Source organism: Bombus affinis, chromosome 13 (genome assembly GCF_024516045.1).
Source record: "Bombus affinis isolate iyBomAffi1 chromosome 13, iyBomAffi1.2, whole genome shotgun sequence".
NCBI lineage: Eukaryota > Metazoa > Arthropoda > Insecta > Hymenoptera > Apidae > Bombus > Bombus affinis.
In genome coordinates, this window is record NC_066356.1 from 7,975,791 (window position 1) to 7,993,733 (window position 17,943).

Below are 17,943 nucleotides of genomic sequence, written 5' to 3' on the forward strand. Positions count from 1 at the left end.
TCGTCGAGTACAGGCATTTCATTTCTTATAGCATTTACGTACTAATTAATTAGATTGAAATATTATTCAGCTTCGTATCGTTCAGTTAGTACTTTCGTACGACAACGAAAAAGTCGATACTATGGAACATAGAAACCAATAAAAATTACGTTCTTTGAATTATGTTTCCATCGCATTTTTCTGCCGTTAACGAGTTTCCTCGATTCGAAGAAAAAAATAAAGTAATAGCTATCGGTACGCGTGATTTTTCGCCTCAATTGTTTGTTCTATAGGAGCGCGAAGTGAAATTTTAACACTCCAACAGCGAGCAACGTGGAAATTGTGTTATACATTGCGCATACTGTGTTAATTGGAGGCTATTTGGAAGTTAACAAACAAAAATATTTTCTTCTCTGTCGCTTATTCTGATTCCTTTATGTGTCGCGTCAAAAGACTTCTAACGATATACCTATACAAGATATAAATTTGTCCGCGATTCTGTACACAAAAATATGAAAATCAGCCGCAGCTGGTGGTTAAATCTGCTGCGTTCTTTTATTCTATTTTTTTATTCTTTATCTTTTGTTTATTTTTATTTTATTATTTGTTTTATCCTATTAAGATGAGAAATCCGCAACAGCTTCAATTAACATAACTCTTGCTTGCTTAAATTCCACATATTCTGTACTTTAAATAATGGCCTTGGAGAAGAGGATACGAATTGGAATGAAATATTCGGAAATGAAGAAATTCAATTTTTATCTAAATCGAATGATCGTTCATTATATACACGTAACCAAGCAGTAACAATTACAGTTAAGTTATTCTCGACTTAATTGTATTTATATTTGTACTACATTCTTTTGCCATTGACAAACTTCAAGAATCGACAGAGTCCAATTTTTCATGTACGTAGAAACTTCGACAAAAGCGTGTAGAATATTCTCCCGTTTCCAAGAAAGTTACATTTATTCTTTTAAGTATAACTCATTTTTTTGTTTGCTTTTTTTTAATATATTACAACAGTACTCCGTTTATACGAACCTGCCCGGGAACAAGTCGGTTCATATAACCAGGTCGTTCGTGTAACAGGAGTCCACCTATTTCTCTCCACTATCTACGATTTTTTGTTCACTTAATAGAAGTTCATGTTCATACAAGAGAATTCCACGAAACGTTTGCTTTTAAATGCATATTAATGTTGTAAACTTGTATCGCGTAACTCGTGCCCTTACTGCTTACATCCTCGTACAAATCGTATAAGTTAACTCTCGACGATAGTTCAGCTAATAATAGTAAAATAGTAAAATTTCGTTCATGTAGGTAGAGTTCATAAAAATGCGAAGTTGCATTGTGTAAAGTAGCCACGTAACGGTATTAGTTACTTCAACATCCTTTAAACGACACTCAGGTGGAAAATGCACCGCTACTCGGCGTTCGTCAGCCTGTTTTCTTGAATTGTTGAAGAAGCTCGGCAATTATTGCAATATCCATAACCCACATTTATTCACCGAAGCAGTGATCTTTTAAACTAACGTTGAAACACCTCGCTTATTCCCTTTAAGCCATCTGTATCCAAACGCGGATTAATCCGCGCGCTGCGACTGCCTTTTATTTCAGTCCGGTCAAATTATACATAAAAATAGTGATCAAATAGGAAAAATTTCGATAGAGCTAAATTTTGGTAGATACCTTGGGTACAAGTCCCCAAAAGTCCCCATAATTCTTCGGATGTGAGAGTTCACGTTTGACCCGTTTGTCAGCATCTCGCCCATATCAGTCCATTGTATTGGCCATTTTAAAGAATTCCACGAGAAATAATATGATTTAATTTCTGATTTTTTCTTTTTCCCTCTGTTATAAAGAATGTAAGATGCGATGGATGTTTGTAACATTGCCTATCAATCGTTTTGTAAATTCGTAAATTTTCGATGAACTCCATGAAGAATTCGGATGTCATTTACTGCACATACGACCGACCGCGCGCGGTGATAGGGATCAGTCCTCTTAAGTAGAGCCATGATGCAAATGGGTTAATAACGAAATCCTAATTTATTTTTGCCAGAGCACTCGACCACGAAGCCTTCCAACGGCTTCGAGACACAAGGCGCTGTACCTTCGAAGCGTAAGACAGACATGCCTAATGTACCATCGATATTCCTTCCCGGTTCTTTCGCCGAATATTCGCAAAATTGCATACGCGGTAACCGTCGCGGACATCTAATAAACGCGTGCGTAGTGGGGATATCGAGGGGCAACGAAGAAAAAAATCCGTTTGGTTTCGAACCAAAGATTCATTCTGCCCTGAGCTGCGAAGTGCGAAAGGTAAAGCGTCATAACGAGGCAAACACTATTAGCACGTTGAGTGCAACGCGTGTTCTCAAAGAAATCTCCGTCAGGCCACGCGTGTTCTCAAAAAAATCTCCGTCAGGCCACGCGTGCAGCAGTACCAAGCGTTCTCTGCTAGATGCTCCCATCGATATTTTAGTAATGCGAGTCGCTCATGTGGTGGTCTCAAGAATGATCCTTCGTTTCGTTTGTTCGCAACATTAAAACCACTAACTGTTGTTGAATATAACGAAGGAAAGTGTGGTATAGATTATTCCGACCAAATGGTTTCTGATGCCACCACGATTAGAAAAAGAATCAAACGGTACAGAAAACTTGGCATTCAACTCCTTTTGGCAATTTCTGCTGTAAACGCTTCGACGGTTTGCAAAATCGCAACAAGGAAGGATATAAATATTGGAATATTTAGAGAATTATTAATTGCAAAATTATTAGGATTGTCTGAAGATACAAAAAGTCCTCGTCTTCGACGGAGTCGATATACTATCGCCATGATATAAAAATGATTCCGGAAGAAGCATTAGATGCGCGTGCAAACTATGTTATGCAAATAAAAGACGTCGAATGGACCGAACAAAGGCACCAAAGAATTTGAAGAAAACAACGACTTATTGTCCAAATTGTCCCGACCAACCTCAGCTATGTATAGAGTGTTTCAAAGTTTTACATTATAAATAATTTTTGTAATAAACCATACTTTTATGACAATTCAATAGTTTTATTATTTCCTCTGGAATATCTTTTCAAATACGTACGACGATCCTTCTCAAGTGGTCAAATAAGCGACACCCGAATATGGGTGACGCGGTCCTACCGGAAACTTTGCTGTCACCCGAATACGGGTGTCGTGGCAGTCAACGTGTTAAAGGAATCTTAACGAAACAAGAATTTTCTATTCAATATTGTTGACTGCTGTTTGTTAATAGTTTAATAAACTTTTTTGTTGAACATCAAAAGTACTTCTTGTGGGCATCTTCGCCGACAACCACCTCACTACGAACTAAATAATTACCAATCCTGTTGAAAGGAAAGAAAGTGGCAGCAGTGTTATTCATGTGTAAAATTTGCACGCTCCGTTACTATCGATAAACGAATAATTATTACGCTATCCAAAGCAATGTAATTGTTATACAACGTATAAATCATCTATATAAATTGTACACGTATTTGATAAGAAAAATTCACGTTTCACTAAACAATGCTGTTCGGATATAATTTGAAGAGCAGCATGAGCTGCTTGTAATAGAAAGTGTTAAAGGCCAATTAACTCGCTTATTCTCTTCAGTTCTATTTTTAATAAGAATACTGCAAAGGACAAAGGATATTCTCCAACTGGATGTTCCCGGTTGTCCAGAGTCCCGATCGAGAATCTGCCAACTGCGGCGCTCGTAAAGACGGCCAACACATAAAACGAATGGCGAGCAGGAAATCTTCTATGTTCCGGCTGAGCACGCGTGCTCTTCATTCGCTGACTGTCGTCAATACGATCTTGATGGCCCGGAAACCAACTGGTCGATGGACATTCCTCGTTTTAAAGAACGCGTAGGCCAGCCATTTACGACCGAAACTAGACGCATCGATAGCCGATCGATTTTTACAAGGCACGAACCCGCATGCTTCGCGCTTTTACCTCGAATAAAAAAATATTTCCTCCCTCGGAGAATAACTATCATTCTAACGTACGTTAAAAGACGATATTTTGCTGGTAAAGTTTGTACGTGCTATCGGTACATCTTTGTTCTATTGGAATATTTCAAAGATCGTAAAAGAGAAAGGGATACAAACGCAAGAGAAACGACCTGATTCGTATATATTGGTATAGCAATATTGAATAGAAAATTCTTGTTTCCTTGAGATTCCCTTAACACGTTGACTGCCACGACACCCGTATTCGGGTGACAGCAAAGTTTCCGGTAGGACCGCGTCACCCATATTCGGGTGTCGCTTATTTCACTACTTGCGAAGGATCGTACGTATTTGAAAAGGTATTCCAAAGGAAATAATAAAACTATTGAATTGTTATAAAAGTAATACGAAAATGGTTTATTACAAAAATTATTTATAATGTAAAACTTTGAAACACTCTGTACATAGCTGAGGTTGGTCGGGACAATTTGGACAATAAGTCGTTGTTTTCTTCAAATTATCTCGTGCCTTTGTCCGGTCCATCCGACGTCTTTTATTTGCATAACATAGTTTGCATACGCGTCTAATGCTTCTTCCAGAATCATTTTTATATTACGGCGATAGTGTGCCGACTCCGTCGAAGACGAGGACTTTTTGTATCTTCAGGCAACCCTAATAATTTTGCAATTAATAATTCTCTAAATATTCCAATATTTATATCCTTGCTTGTTGCAATTTTGCAAACTGTCCAAGCATTTACAACAGAAATTGCCAGAAGGAGCTGAATGCCAAGTTTTCTGTACCGTTTGATTCCTTTTCCAATCGTCGCGGCATAAGACACCTCGGATCATCTATTGTTCCTTCTCATAGTTATGATATTTGGAAGGAAAGTTTTCAAACTGTTCGCGTTACCTTAACGGAAATTTTCTTCGACAATTTTCACCTTAGAATCTCCGTACGAGTTACCGGTTGGAAATTTATCAACATCGATAGTTGCAGGTGGAAGAACTCGATCCGCGTAAGATATACAGAGATCTATAGATATATACGTCGGAGATGTAGGGACATCGGGCCAAGATCCCCAATACTTGGGCTCGAGGTGACATAACTGGTCGTCGAACGTAGCCCAGGTCACGGGATGAACGATATGTCTAACAGAAGAAGTACCGATGTTGAGGGTGTAACCCCAAATTCTTTTACCCTGATGTCACCTTAGGCGACCACCTCTAAATATTCTCCGGACAGTTGATACCTCTACTCTAAATATTCTCAGAACAGTTGATACCTCTAAATATCCTCTGGACAGTTGACACCTCTAGATATCATCCGGTCAGTTAACACCTCGCCACCCTGATAAGGAACTTCCAGGAACAATATCCCCTCCATCATTTTCATTGTTCCTGCTTAGTATTTAGACTCCGAATAATGACGGCCGAGCCAGTCTGAATCATAAGCCGATACTGGTGCATTGTAATATTGGTACTCAAGGGCCTTCGACTCTTGAGAAATAAAGTTTTTATATACATCACCACGAGAGTTATTTTTTACGTGACAAGGGACACGCTGTATTAACAATCAAGCCCCGGTCAGGAGCAATGTTGGTTTTACGCGGGACTGCCTAGTAACGGCGCTTGGAATTTTGTTGATATTCCCCATCAATATGTAATTGACAAATGTAACCGTATCTGTCTTTTGAAGTGGTATGTCGTGATAGGTGTAGAAGTAATGCTCAGATGTTTCAACAAAAAACGTTTATTAACTTAACAACTGACATCCAATAACAACTAGCAACAAACAGCAATTAACACAAGTAACAGTTAACAATTAACAGTTAGCAACGCTTGGTAACGATCAATGCTTGACGCAGGTTATAGGAAGTAGAGCGCTCGTTTCACGTAATCCTTCGCACTTCGCAGCTCGGGGCAGACTGAATCTCTTTGATTCAAAAGCCACGCTGATTCATTTCTTTGTTAGCCATCGATATCGCGCGCGTTTGTTAGAGGTCCGCGACGACCGCCACGTGTGCGGTCTCCCAAAAATTCGGCGAAGGAGCCGTAGGGATATCGATGACACCTAAGGCTCGTCGGCATAGCGCTTTTAAGATAAAGCGCCTTGTGCCGCGAAACCGTTGGAAATTTCCGAGGTCGAGTGTCGCCACACTTTTATTTTGCAATCACCTTGCAGAGTTTACTGTTATCGTCTTGGCAGTCAGTGTGAAGTGGTCACTTCTACGAAAACTGCACATCTGGTCTTTTCAGTTTTCTCAAGCGCTGGAGCCATCGACAGCATATAGACAAAAGACAAGCATGAAGGCAGACCATAAACAATAGACAACTATTTGGCTTCGGGGTTTTCAGTTATAAGGTAACACTGCTAGCGTGCGGATCTGGACCAGCTCAAATTGTATTCCTACTTATTATTACACTTCTCTATTAAATTAAATATATATATAGTATCGTGGACAAAAGGCCTAAGATATCGGCCGAACCGTAAACAAAATGGCGAGAGCCGCGGCATCGTCGGGTACATCAATGTATCGTCGGTCCTTTCGAGTGGATAGTTTCGTGGAAAGGGCCTGTGTGACCCTGGCCACGGGCGTTTCGGGACACGTGTCCGATAGGACGGGAAAAGACAAAGAGACGCTAAAGACAGTGTTAGTTGAGAAGCCGGAGAGAACGGATGCAAAAGGCGGTACAGTGTGAATTGAGAAGCGAGAGCGAGCGAGTGCAGAAGCCAGAGAGTGTGAATCGGGAAGTCGAAAGCCGCGTATGAGAATAAGACGTACGACAGCATTGTAATCATTTCGTTGCTTCGAATATTATTTATTAAATCAAAACATCATTACTTGTCCTTTCCTCTAAAGACCCATTTAGATACTACATATATTGCACCTTACACTTTATCCACGCGTTTTCTCTCTTTATACATCTAATAACCTCAACAGAAAGTAACCTAGCGTCTGAGTTAACCTGTCTGCGTGCTACAAAATATATTCTAATGTACAAGGAGTTTTCCCGTTGACCGTGGATTCGTTATACTAATTATTCGTTGAACTTTGTAAAGACATATTTATTCGTGTAAATAGAATCTTCGTTGAACATCGCGATGGCTAATGCTACTGAAGAATTATCGCGCGCCCGAAATCCTAACGAAAACCCGACATATATATATATAGGGTGTATTAAAAATTCGTAGTTGTGCTGCCAGCTCGCCAGCTTAACAATTGGAACGATAAAACGAACGAGAAGAGCAGCATCTCGTATCACCGTGCCAGCATCAAAGGAGAATTAAGGAAAAGCCAGGTTGACGAATTAGAAAATTTCCACGAGAGGACAGTTTCCTTCGATTTCTACTTTGATTAACGCCGATCTACCAAAACTATTGCGGACACAACGACCAGATTTCTATTCTCTCGCCAACTTGTATCTCCGCGATACGAATTAAATTGCAGCAGAAACTGGCCGCGACACTTGCTGCGTCGCTTCTCCTCGAATTTCAATTTTTACACGAAGTCGCAGTGAAACTATTCGCAGAGGGTTGCCAGGAACGTTTTAACAGGAGAGGCGGTTATCACGCCACGGTGGTTAAATCCAGGACAATGCGTTATTTTCTATGGAAATTCTATAGAAACTTGCCACACAATGCGTTCTTTCGTCCACTCGAGCCATTTTTCTGTGGAAAATCGAATAAGTTTTCGTTCAATTTTAGGTCAAGGGAGAAAATCGTTCGCCTATCGCCGAAGTACGCGTTGCGGAAAATATGAAAATTAATTGAAACGTTAAGGACACGCGTATCCGATATTTTTCATGAATTTTCTCACGCAATGAGATAATTATGCGACTGCTTGATCGTGTCGATAGATTTTACGTAAAGTTACTAACTTTTAACGACTCGGTTGTAGGCTTAACAGCTAATTAAGATCATTTTTTTTTTTTTTTTTTTATTATTATTATTACTACGAACTCGATGCACTTGTTTGAGAAAACACGAACAGAATTTATTATTCAGCGAGTATAGGTAACTGTAAGGCCTGTGTCTACACATTTTAATTTTACTTTCCACTTTATTCCGTTTGAAATTGTCAAACCATTATTCTTCTCGATTTATCTTGCTTGCTTTCGTGAAAAATAGTATTAAAAGGGGTTGTGAAAAATTATAGTGAGAGGGATTGCTTATGAAAGGAGTAAGATTAAGAATGGATAGTCGAGCAGCTTGTGTATTATTTAAAAACAGATGGTTAATGACTGGACCGAGACAAACAACGTGGCGTTGTAAAACAAGCCCTCGAAGAGAAAGAAAAATGAAAGGCCTTATGAAATACAAATGAATATGGTAACAACCGGCTGTCGGCGCATCCTCTTGTTACAAAGCTTCCAATCCTGAAATTTTAAACGAACTATTCGATACGTGGCAGGTTCGCGAACAAAATAACGTTAAACATACCACAAATGGTCGAATCGTTTAGAGGACAACAATCGCGGCACTAATTACGTCATTACGTAATTAATTCCGTATCTATTTTATTGTAATTCCGTATTTTATTCACTCTTGACAGTAAGATACAAGAATTAATTAAAGGAAATCGAATAACTAATGAATGATTCGTAGATTGAACAGACGTTACTCTATAATCGATGGATGGGTCATCTAATCGTTGCATTAACAATGCGATTGTTATTATTATTAATAATTCGTTACCCGTGACAAAACGTTTATCGAAACATTTCAATGGTGTAGAACGACAGATGAATGTAATTTACTTATTTTCTCGCTAATGCCAGAGGGGCGATGCTCTAATATGAACTTAGGGAAACACAGTTCTGCTTAATTAACGATACGAGTGCGGTCAGAATATTTGCAAAGAGAAAATTCAATCCTTTCGTATTGCATCTCCGAGCTCAAACGATACGACGGACGCAAGTCGGGGCTTCAATTAGAAAACGATATCATCTATTGAGTATGAAAATTTAACCGGTTCGTAGAAGCCCAAACATTATCACGGTGAAAAAGAGGGAAAAATTTCATTATAACTCCTTGTTGCACAATAGTGCGATCTTTGTTTGTCACACGACATTATTACTGTCCTTATCCAACAGTAGTGCCCTCTTTGTCTGTTATACACGATACATGTCTCTCCTTGTACAATTGCACGACAATTCCCTTCGACCAAGCAAGTGCGACCATCTACCGTAAACACTCCAAGTTTCAGTTCCTCCTCTCTTTCACAGATGGCAAAACATGACTTGTCCAACGTAAGTTTAAGGACACAGAGCCCGACTTTTGTTTTCGGATATACCACGTTTCACCATCTATGAGGTGATAAAGGAACTGAAACTTGAAGCGTTTACAGATAGATGGTACAACGTGGCATGTCCAAAGACAAAAATTGGGCTATGCGTTCTGAAACGTGCTTTGGACAAGCCGTGTTCAATATTTCAAAAATTTTGCAATATTTTTTCGTAATTACTAGTCTATATAATATAATATTCTTATAGATTCATTTACAATAATTTATTATTAATTATAATTATCTTTTTAATAAGATTACACGGTGAAATACATTCAATTAGACAATATATAATTCGCTTAAAAATGATGTATAAAAGTGCTTAATACAAATATACAGACAATGCTTAAATAATAGTTGATTGAAAATTTATTTATAATTTCGTTGATTCTTTAGACGAGTCCTTTCATCTTTCTTCATTTTTGATTGAAGGTGAAAGCACGTTACGCTGGTGTCTTCACCTTTTTTGCATTTGAAAACATTTTCCTATTTATTGATTATTATTAAAGTAATATTTTAATCCTCGTATTGTCTAATCAATTCTTGTATTCATAAACTATCAGCATCTATATATCACAAGATATTCGTACATGTTATAAACAATTTAAATCGTAATAAGTCAAGAATACATATATTATAAGATATAACGCATTATACTGTATCCCATTTATTCCATCTATCATTTACATTATCTAACTTGCAAATACATACATATGTATACATATATGGATTTTGTTAATAGTCATTTGTATTAATTAACTTACCTGTATTAACAATAATCCCTGAAATTAGCCGACATGACCAACGGCTACTTTCTACTTATAAACCAACAGTACAAAGAATCGATAACGGCTGAATGGACGTGATTCATTTACATAGTCACGAAATAAGAGTATTTCGCTTTGATTGTAATTAATTATGCCTTCCCGAGGCGAAGATATACTTAAAGGCTTTCAGGTGTATCCTTTTTCTCGTGTAACAAAATTATATACCTGTTGCGAACGAATCGCATATAAACGTGACAATTTATAGGTTAAAGTTAACTATGATGAAATTAACCTTACCTATTTTATGATATTAATTTGCATACAGTATTACGTTCCTTAACTGTTATTTGTTACAGAAATTGGATGAATTTACGAGATGCTGATAATGGCAAAATATTATGGCAAGGTAACGAAGATTTGTAAGTAGATCATAACCTATACGATTTCTGATAACGTTACAATGATAAGATCTTCGTATTAACAATAGAATTGGTTGTATAAAGGTCTGTACCTGAGGTCGAACATGAAGCAAGAGTACCTAAAAGAATTCTAAAGTGTCGTGCAATATCACGAGAAATTAATTTTAGTTCTGCAGAACCAATGGAAAGGTTTAGGTTAGAACAGAAAGTGTTGTTTAAAGGTAGATGCTTAGAGGAATGGTTCTTTGAATTTGGATTTGTTATACCTAACAGTACTAATACGTGGCAAAGTTTAATTCAAGCTGCTCCAGAAAGTCAAATGATGCCTGCTAATATCTTAAAGTAAGTATAATGTTATTGTTATAATTTTCTGTTTCGACATCGTTTATTTATAATTGGTCCTTTCTTATCCATATTCAGTGGGAATGTTGTGATAGAGACAAAATTTTTCGACGATGATCTATTAGTCTCTACCAGTAAGGTTCGCCTTTTTTACGTCTAAATGTTCTATTTTACTTTAATGATATGACGTGGGTCCAACTAATGTGTTTCAACATGCACACATGAGATGGAATACTGAAGATGATAATAATCTTAAACAAAGTTCATATTGAACATTTTACTTCATGCACCTACTGTGATATGCACTGTGCTAAATATATTTTCTCACATTTTCATGAGTAAACCAAATGGCACTATATTTCAGTTTTATATAAGCCAAAAAAGTGTTACTATAGTAATACTTGAGATGTGCACTTTTAAGGCACAATACACCTTTATTTAAGTATAAATGGATGTAGCAGATTTTGTACATATTGTAATACACTACACTGTTCTAATAAAAAGATGTATAAAAGCTTTGTGTCTTCAATAGTACATTCTAATCTTCTCCTCTTATTCCTTATCATAAAATAAGAATCGTAACTAAATATTTCGTAAATGTAAAACGCTTTCAAAATAATCTCTTATGATTAATACCGAAAGATCGATGATAATATACGATCGTGCGAATATCAATCTCTCACAAAATAATTAATGATGACATGGGGAAAACTAGATATACCGTTTTTCTAGTGTACATTCATGCTATTGATTCGTGGTGTATAAGCAATACATTTTTGAGGCTTCACTACCCCTCTTGAGGGAGTTCATGTTGAATATACTCTATCCCCTACCCTATCTACGTCGTACAGGTGTAAGGAAAAAAAGGAGGAAAAGAGAAAAGAAATAGCAGAGTTGCGGAGTCGCTGTGGTACCCACACGAACTTCTCAACCTGGTAGTGATTCAATTACCATTAGTCTATCTTTCATTCGGTGTAACGTCTGTCTCGTCTATTCTGTGTTTGACTAATTAAACAACGGAAGCTAAATATTGCAATGGATTTAAAGGAAGAAGACGAAAGTGCAAACGAAAATAGTAGACAACTGTTTTTGGTGGGTGCACCGCGTGATCCTCTAGTATCCACTGGAGCGATCGTCGCTTCCGCTGGAGCACCAGACGAGATCAACCCCGGAGGAGATCTACAGTCGACTGCTCTGGCTGGTCTGATAGGCGCTCAATCTTCCTCAGTTTGCTTTCCTACAAAATTCTGTAAGTGCACCCTGCCACCCCAGACCTGATTTAATTAACTGCCACTCTCTACCTGTCGACTCGTAAGTTGGGGCAGTCCTCAATTAAATTATTGCTAAATGCATTAAGCGAATCGGCAGCCCTTGTTTTAAATAGAGTTAGTGGTAATCAGTTTAACAGTTATGAATCATTTTACGCCATTCAACATGATTAAGTGCAATGAGGAAGCAGCGTGTGAATCCCCGAATCAATTTATTAATTTCCGTAATGTTTCGCACCGACTGTACTTCGGTTGAAGATGAAACAATTACATTAAATCCGCGATATTATACGCTTAATTTCACACAAAGTTTATCAAGTATAATAATGTTGGGAAAAACGATAAACTTTTGTAGCGTATGACTTTTCACCAAGTCCGGGAAGCGAGGATAGACAATCAACTGGAGTTGGAAAAAGGAAACAGCGGAGATACCGCACCACATTTACAAACTTTCAATTAGAAGAATTAGAAAGAGCGTTTCAGAAGACACATTATCCTGATGTATTTTTTAGAGAAGAGCTTGCTCTACGTATCCAATTGACAGAAGCAAGAGTACAGGTATATAATAGCCATGTATTCTATTGCTTCAGAAAATGCAATTGATAATTATTAATCAGATTCAACAATTTGCTTATGCCATATAGGTATGGTTTCAAAACAGAAGAGCAAAGTGGCGAAAACAAGAAAAACAATGTAAAGTAACCACTCACTTGACCTCGCATATGCCACCTTCTGAATGTCAAGAAGTACAACAACAGCAGCAACAGCAGCAACAATCAGATCATTTGTTACTGGAACCACCATTGGGTAGCCCACCACCTATATATCTTGGCATGGAATGGGCAGGGTTTTCACCATATAATAACACAGCCACTACATCACCTCTTGTGGTTAATAGTATGAATAAGCCATTAGAATCAGAGGCAGACGACAATCCTTTGCTGGATCCAGAACTGTTACAACTAAAAGCTCCACGTTCCTAATAGTACCAATCCAAATCTATGCTGTAGTGGAACTGATTAATAACATTCCTTATATTATGTAACATTTTTAAAGAGCAAAGTGTTTGATGCAAACAATTCTTTGCAATGTCACTTAAATCTCACCATGTATCGTGCAATATATGGCCATTAAAAGTGTCATGTACATTACTACCAGTTTTAACTGGTATGTTATAATTTCGAGATGAGGGACCAGAGACTTATTATAAGAAACGATATAAAAATTAAAATTCAAATATGCTTGGAATATTGTTACATAATTTTGTAAAAATATATAGATTTATTCTTCGTATAGATTCAATGAATCTCAACACGAGTAGTAATAATTGTACGTTATATCAAAATCAGAAATTAAATTTTTATTCTTGGGAAACCAATGAAATTGTTCCAGCATAAAATAGTAATCATCTTTATTCCGTGCACATATATTATAAGTCATTGAATAAACTAAGTTATTAATCAATTGATTTAGGAGCAAGAAAGCAATTCAGGATGCTTTTTTTGATCTTTTAAATCTTAGATTTAATTTGGGCATTATCATTCGAAAAAGTATTGTTCATTTCTATAAAGATGTATCCGATCAGATAAAATTTAGAATAATCGATCGTTTTACTAAAACATTAGTAAAAATTATTGTATTATAAACGATCACAAAGCACCCTGAATGAAATAAATTAATGATTGTGTCAAATGGTACAATAAAATCATGCAACGTACGAATACTCATCTGCATTATTTGGCGTACGTTCGATATATTGCTTATCTATAAGAGCTTCAATACATTTTTTGATCATGCTGATTGATGGTGCAAATGTAACCTTAGATTGACTTAGTACCTGGAATCGTATTAGTACGTTCAGTTACATCGTGTTTAGATAGCTCCCATGTATCATGTCAAAATAAAACTCACCTCTTGCACGAGTTGATTGTGTCTCAAAACCTTACGACTCTTCATAATACGAACTATAGCAGCTTGCAGGTACAATTTTCTGTCATCGTCGACGCTACGATGTGTAGTTTCGACATCGTGACACTCGTTCGGTACATCCCGTTGCAACGTACCAGTTATACGAAATTTCGTTCTTTTATTATAATAATCGAAATTGAGCGTCAAAGTCGTATCTTCATCTAATTCTCCATCTGTTGATTTTTTCAAAATTTTACAATCAACCAAACTGGTCGCATGTTTAACTAATTGATCATGCGATAAATGTAATGATGCAGCGGCTTCTCTACACTGTATCGAATCACAATGCTCGAAAAGGAGCAGCAGTGCCATTTGGTACGTTTGTACAGTTACCAAATAAGGTTTCTTTAAGTAATTGAACTTGAGTTCGCCTTGACAAAGGTGATGTAACCAAGTGAGTTTTCGCCCATTAAATTGCGCGTGATAAAAAGTTTCGAATGCTTGTATAGACTTTTCTAATTGCTGAGGAATATCGAATGGTCCTGAAGATGGTGGTAAACCCAATGGCCAAGCTCCTGCTTGTAACACATATACTACAAAACCAATGCCTAATTGATTTTCTCTATCTCCTTCTCGTAAGCTCGTTGTAAACTTAGCATTTAAGTCTGCTGAAACTGACATATCGGTGAACATTCGATGTAATTTATTCGTAAATTCATAACCGCAAGCTTGTTTTAAACGATCAATCATTGATTCTTCGGCATCCATCGATTGCGATTGTTGGTGTATTAATCTCTTCGCTAACATTCGTGCGTAAAACTTCTGAAAAACATCCTTATCATCGATGTATTTGAACACGGTAATACAATGTGCTAGTTTTTCTTCAACTTCTCCCTCCGATGCCGTCTTCGCAGATTTTTTTAACAGAGAATCGCAATATTTAGCGAACTAAATTGAAATATTACAAATTAAAAAAATTAAACAAATTGCGTTGAAATACCACTACTTAAAATACTTACTAGCTCAGGTGCTCTAGCTGGTTGCCGTGGAGCAGGCCTATGATTCATGACAATCGAACATGCTTTATCGAGAGCAGTTACGAAAGCTTGATCGCCTCTGAACACTTCTTTAATCAATTCCGAATATTTACGATGCACATCCAACATGATTTCCACGAATTGTGTGTGTATCTATATTATGTAGTTATCAAATAATAAAACAATTTCATAGAAAATAAAATTACATTTAGTATTGTCATATTTCTTACATTTTCTTCTTGTAAAGAGCTAATTGCTTGTAACCCTTGCTGAGTAATGTGTTCAGTAAATTTTTGTACAAGTGCCGTCAGACCTGAAGGTAATGGCCTTAACAATGGATACAAAAGGCTCAAATCTCTTTTACGTTCGTACTCTATCATCCTTTTTCCTTCCCAATGAAACCACGATACATGCGTGGCTATCATTTTTCCTTCACAGCATTGTCTTACCTACAATATATTACTGTTAAACGATTGATCGCTTTAATTTAACGTACATTATATTTAATATATAAAAATATACTTTAGGCACAGAGCTTGCATGAAGCAACTTATGGGCACGAAGTTCCTCTTGCATGAGTCGCCATGTCACTCTTTCCATGTAATGGGTTACGTCCGATTGTTGAAGTAATTCGATTGCTTCTCTCATATAAAATTCTCCACTAGCCTCAAGAAAAGGTGTTTCAAAAATTTCTTGATACATCTAAAGCAAGACACATTATATAAAGTTTTGCAAGCACATATTACACTAAAGAAAACTAAATAGCATAATAGAAATCCTTACATCTAATTGTCCCTTCATTTTATATTCCTCAACCCGAACAAAACTTTGTATCACACCACAAATAACTTCTGTATTTGCTGTGGGAGATGTACCAACTCTATCCGCATGAATGTTTTCTAACAATAGAGAGACAAGCTGTTTTCTTAAGGGCATAATCATTCTTGTTTTCCAAATATCTAAACCTAACTCTCCTATTTCCATTTGTTCTTGGCAATCAACAACTGTAGTGGAAGACATCCCATAAATCAGTTCTGCCTCCGAAAGTTTCTGTTTTTTAATATGTTGTTGATTCAAATATAAGTACAAGCAATGCAAGTAATTAATGCCCTGCGAATATTCTGTCCAGGCTTGATGATATGCCTGCAGTAAATTAGATTCACCTTGGGCACGAACTTTTGCTAACAATTGGAAGACATGATTGTCTAGAAATCTTTTTGTTTCATAATACAATTGATCAGCAAGTGGTTCTGGATATGCCACACATAATGAATACACATCACTGAAACAAAATATACAAAACATATACACAATGTCAAAATATAACTACTTTAATACTCTGAAAATAATCAGAAGATATCATAAAGTACCTGAATCTATCATACCATGTTGCACGTGGAACATAAGATAATGTTATTACACATTTTACAGTCTCTTGTAATGCTTCCCATGTTTGAGTAAAATCAACTCGTTTAGGCTTTAGTGACATTCTTTTACACAATCAACAAAATATCAAAGACTTATAATACCAAAGAGCTAATTATATAAATTCTATAATATAATTATCAAACTTCTAAACCTACAAAAAAATAATATATTGATTATAATTTCTTAAGTAATAACAGAAAAAAAATAAGAAGAGATTTGCACTAATTAAGTATATGTTAAAAGTCACGGAATTAAAGAATATTAAAGCCAAACACTTAAAATATATTCCAAGAATAATCTTTTAACTATATACAAAGACTGAAACTACAAGGCTTAGTCCAAGTGTTTTGTATATCAGTGGTTTAAAAATAACATAAAAGTAAAATACATCGCGAGTGCACTTTTATTTCATGGTCGTCTGAAATATTTTTCATTCAATCGTATTTGACGCAATGCATACGACCAGCAAATTATTTCTTGTAACACTTTTCTAGAAGTAGATCGAGTTAATCAGCACTCAAAATAGCGCCTGTATATTTGTATCAAAAGATATGAACCGTTCGTAAATTATCGTCAAATGCGGACTAAGAACGATCATTTTGTGTTGCTATTGTATCGTATTAGTCCTTATTATGGTTAAATTCAAATGATATGTTTAATTGATCATCGAACTATAACGAACTATAAAATACACGTGTAAACGCGTGTTGCAATTTACAGCTGACTGGTTGTATCCAGATGGTTTTGATCGAAACCACTAACCAAAAACTTGTCGGAAGAGTGATCTGTATTCTTCGGAATACAACTGCCAATTGATATTAACTCCTATCAAGATAAATTCTATGAAAATTCTTCTTTTCGTTAATTCGAAAATCATTCCCAGTTGCAAAATTCATGGCATTTACAATGACTCGTCTTGATCGAACACATTTTCTCTCTCTTTCTCTTTCTCTTTCGCCCTCGTTCGTTTTCCACCTATGGTTTTAATTCTGGCTATCACTTTTATAAAACGTTTATTTAAAAAAGGACTTTGAACCCACAAAAAATAAAAACTTTCTCCTTTACAATAGACAACGAATTAAATGCGAAACATTAAACAGCTTCGAATTTCTCAATAACATTGCAGAGCCATGTTTTCCCCTTTTATCTTGACTTTCTGAGATCTTGGAGGGGATGATGGAATATACTATCTAGAGGCTCTACTCTCAATCTCAATAGAGGAATACATCATATTGCTCTTATGTAAATAAAAAATTTATGCAATATATTGCATTTTATTTACTTAGGATCATTATTCCCGTTATAAAAACATCTCCTAAGTAGGTTTAATATACCTCGATGCAATCCAAAAATTATGTAAAAGATTACTGAATTTTAGAGAATCAAAAACTCAAGATGATACTTTTCCCGCATATTTTTTGAAAATATGTATATAATATCAAGAAATTCTATTAAATGTAATATGGGTCTAAATACGAATATTATGTGTTATTAGTGATCATTAAACAAAATGAGTTATGTAAATTTATGTTT

General features: G+C 36.3%; 3 protein-coding genes and 2 long non-coding RNA genes across 7 annotated transcripts; 3 read left to right on the forward strand and 2 right to left on the reverse strand.

Moving 5' to 3' along the window:
* Positions 1-6,119: 6,119 nt before the first annotated feature.
* LOC126922975 (uncharacterized) lies at positions 6,120-6,795 on the forward strand. The gene is made up of 2 exons (XR_007713014.1): positions 6,120-6,318; positions 6,408-6,795. It is a non-coding gene; the product is annotated as an uncharacterized LOC126922975 (long non-coding RNA).
* A 2,797-nt stretch (positions 6,796-9,592) lies between these two features.
* On the reverse strand, positions 9,593-10,153 carry LOC126922965 (uncharacterized). Its single transcript, XR_007713005.1, has 2 exons — positions 10,006-10,153; positions 9,593-9,807 (listed from the first exon to the last, which is right to left on the reverse strand). It is a non-coding gene; the product is annotated as an uncharacterized LOC126922965 (long non-coding RNA).
* LOC126922954 (retinal rod rhodopsin-sensitive cGMP 3',5'-cyclic phosphodiesterase subunit delta) lies at positions 10,030-11,283 on the forward strand. 2 transcript variants are annotated; one of them, XM_050735929.1, is made up of 4 exons: positions 10,030-10,200; positions 10,365-10,427; positions 10,512-10,769; positions 10,848-11,283. In XM_050735929.1, exons 1-4 carry the CDS (start codon positions 10,160-10,162, stop codon positions 10,927-10,929), a joined length of 444 nt encoding a protein of 147 aa, XP_050591886.1. In that variant the 5' UTR covers positions 10,030-10,159; the 3' UTR covers positions 10,930-11,283. The 2 variants fall into 2 exon arrangements, with proteins under 2 accessions (XP_050591886.1, XP_050591887.1); XM_050735930.1 differs by having other exon boundaries at positions 10,191-10,273.
* A 281-nt stretch (positions 11,284-11,564) lies between these two features.
* Positions 11,565-13,572, forward strand: LOC126922943 (homeobox protein ARX-like). Its single transcript, XM_050735913.1, has 3 exons — positions 11,565-12,018; positions 12,393-12,595; positions 12,682-13,572. Exons 1-3 carry the CDS (start codon positions 11,805-11,807, stop codon positions 13,018-13,020), a joined length of 756 nt encoding a protein of 251 aa, XP_050591870.1. The 5' UTR covers positions 11,565-11,804; the 3' UTR covers positions 13,021-13,572.
* Positions 13,432-17,588, reverse strand: LOC126922901 (cullin-2). Of its 2 annotated transcripts, none has more exons than XM_050735837.1 (8): positions 17,173-17,588; positions 16,368-16,561; positions 15,766-16,264; positions 15,505-15,684; positions 15,213-15,431; positions 14,965-15,135; positions 13,949-14,893; positions 13,432-13,874 (listed from the first exon to the last, which is right to left on the reverse strand). In XM_050735837.1, exons 2-8 carry the CDS (start codon positions 16,469-16,471, stop codon positions 13,743-13,745), a joined length of 2,250 nt encoding a protein of 749 aa, XP_050591794.1. In that variant the 5' UTR covers positions 16,472-16,561; positions 17,173-17,588; the 3' UTR covers positions 13,432-13,742. The 2 variants fall into 2 exon arrangements, with proteins under 2 accessions (XP_050591794.1, XP_050591793.1); XM_050735836.1 differs by having other exon boundaries at positions 16,353-16,561; positions 17,173-17,587.
* Between the last annotated feature and the right edge of the window lie 355 nt (positions 17,589-17,943).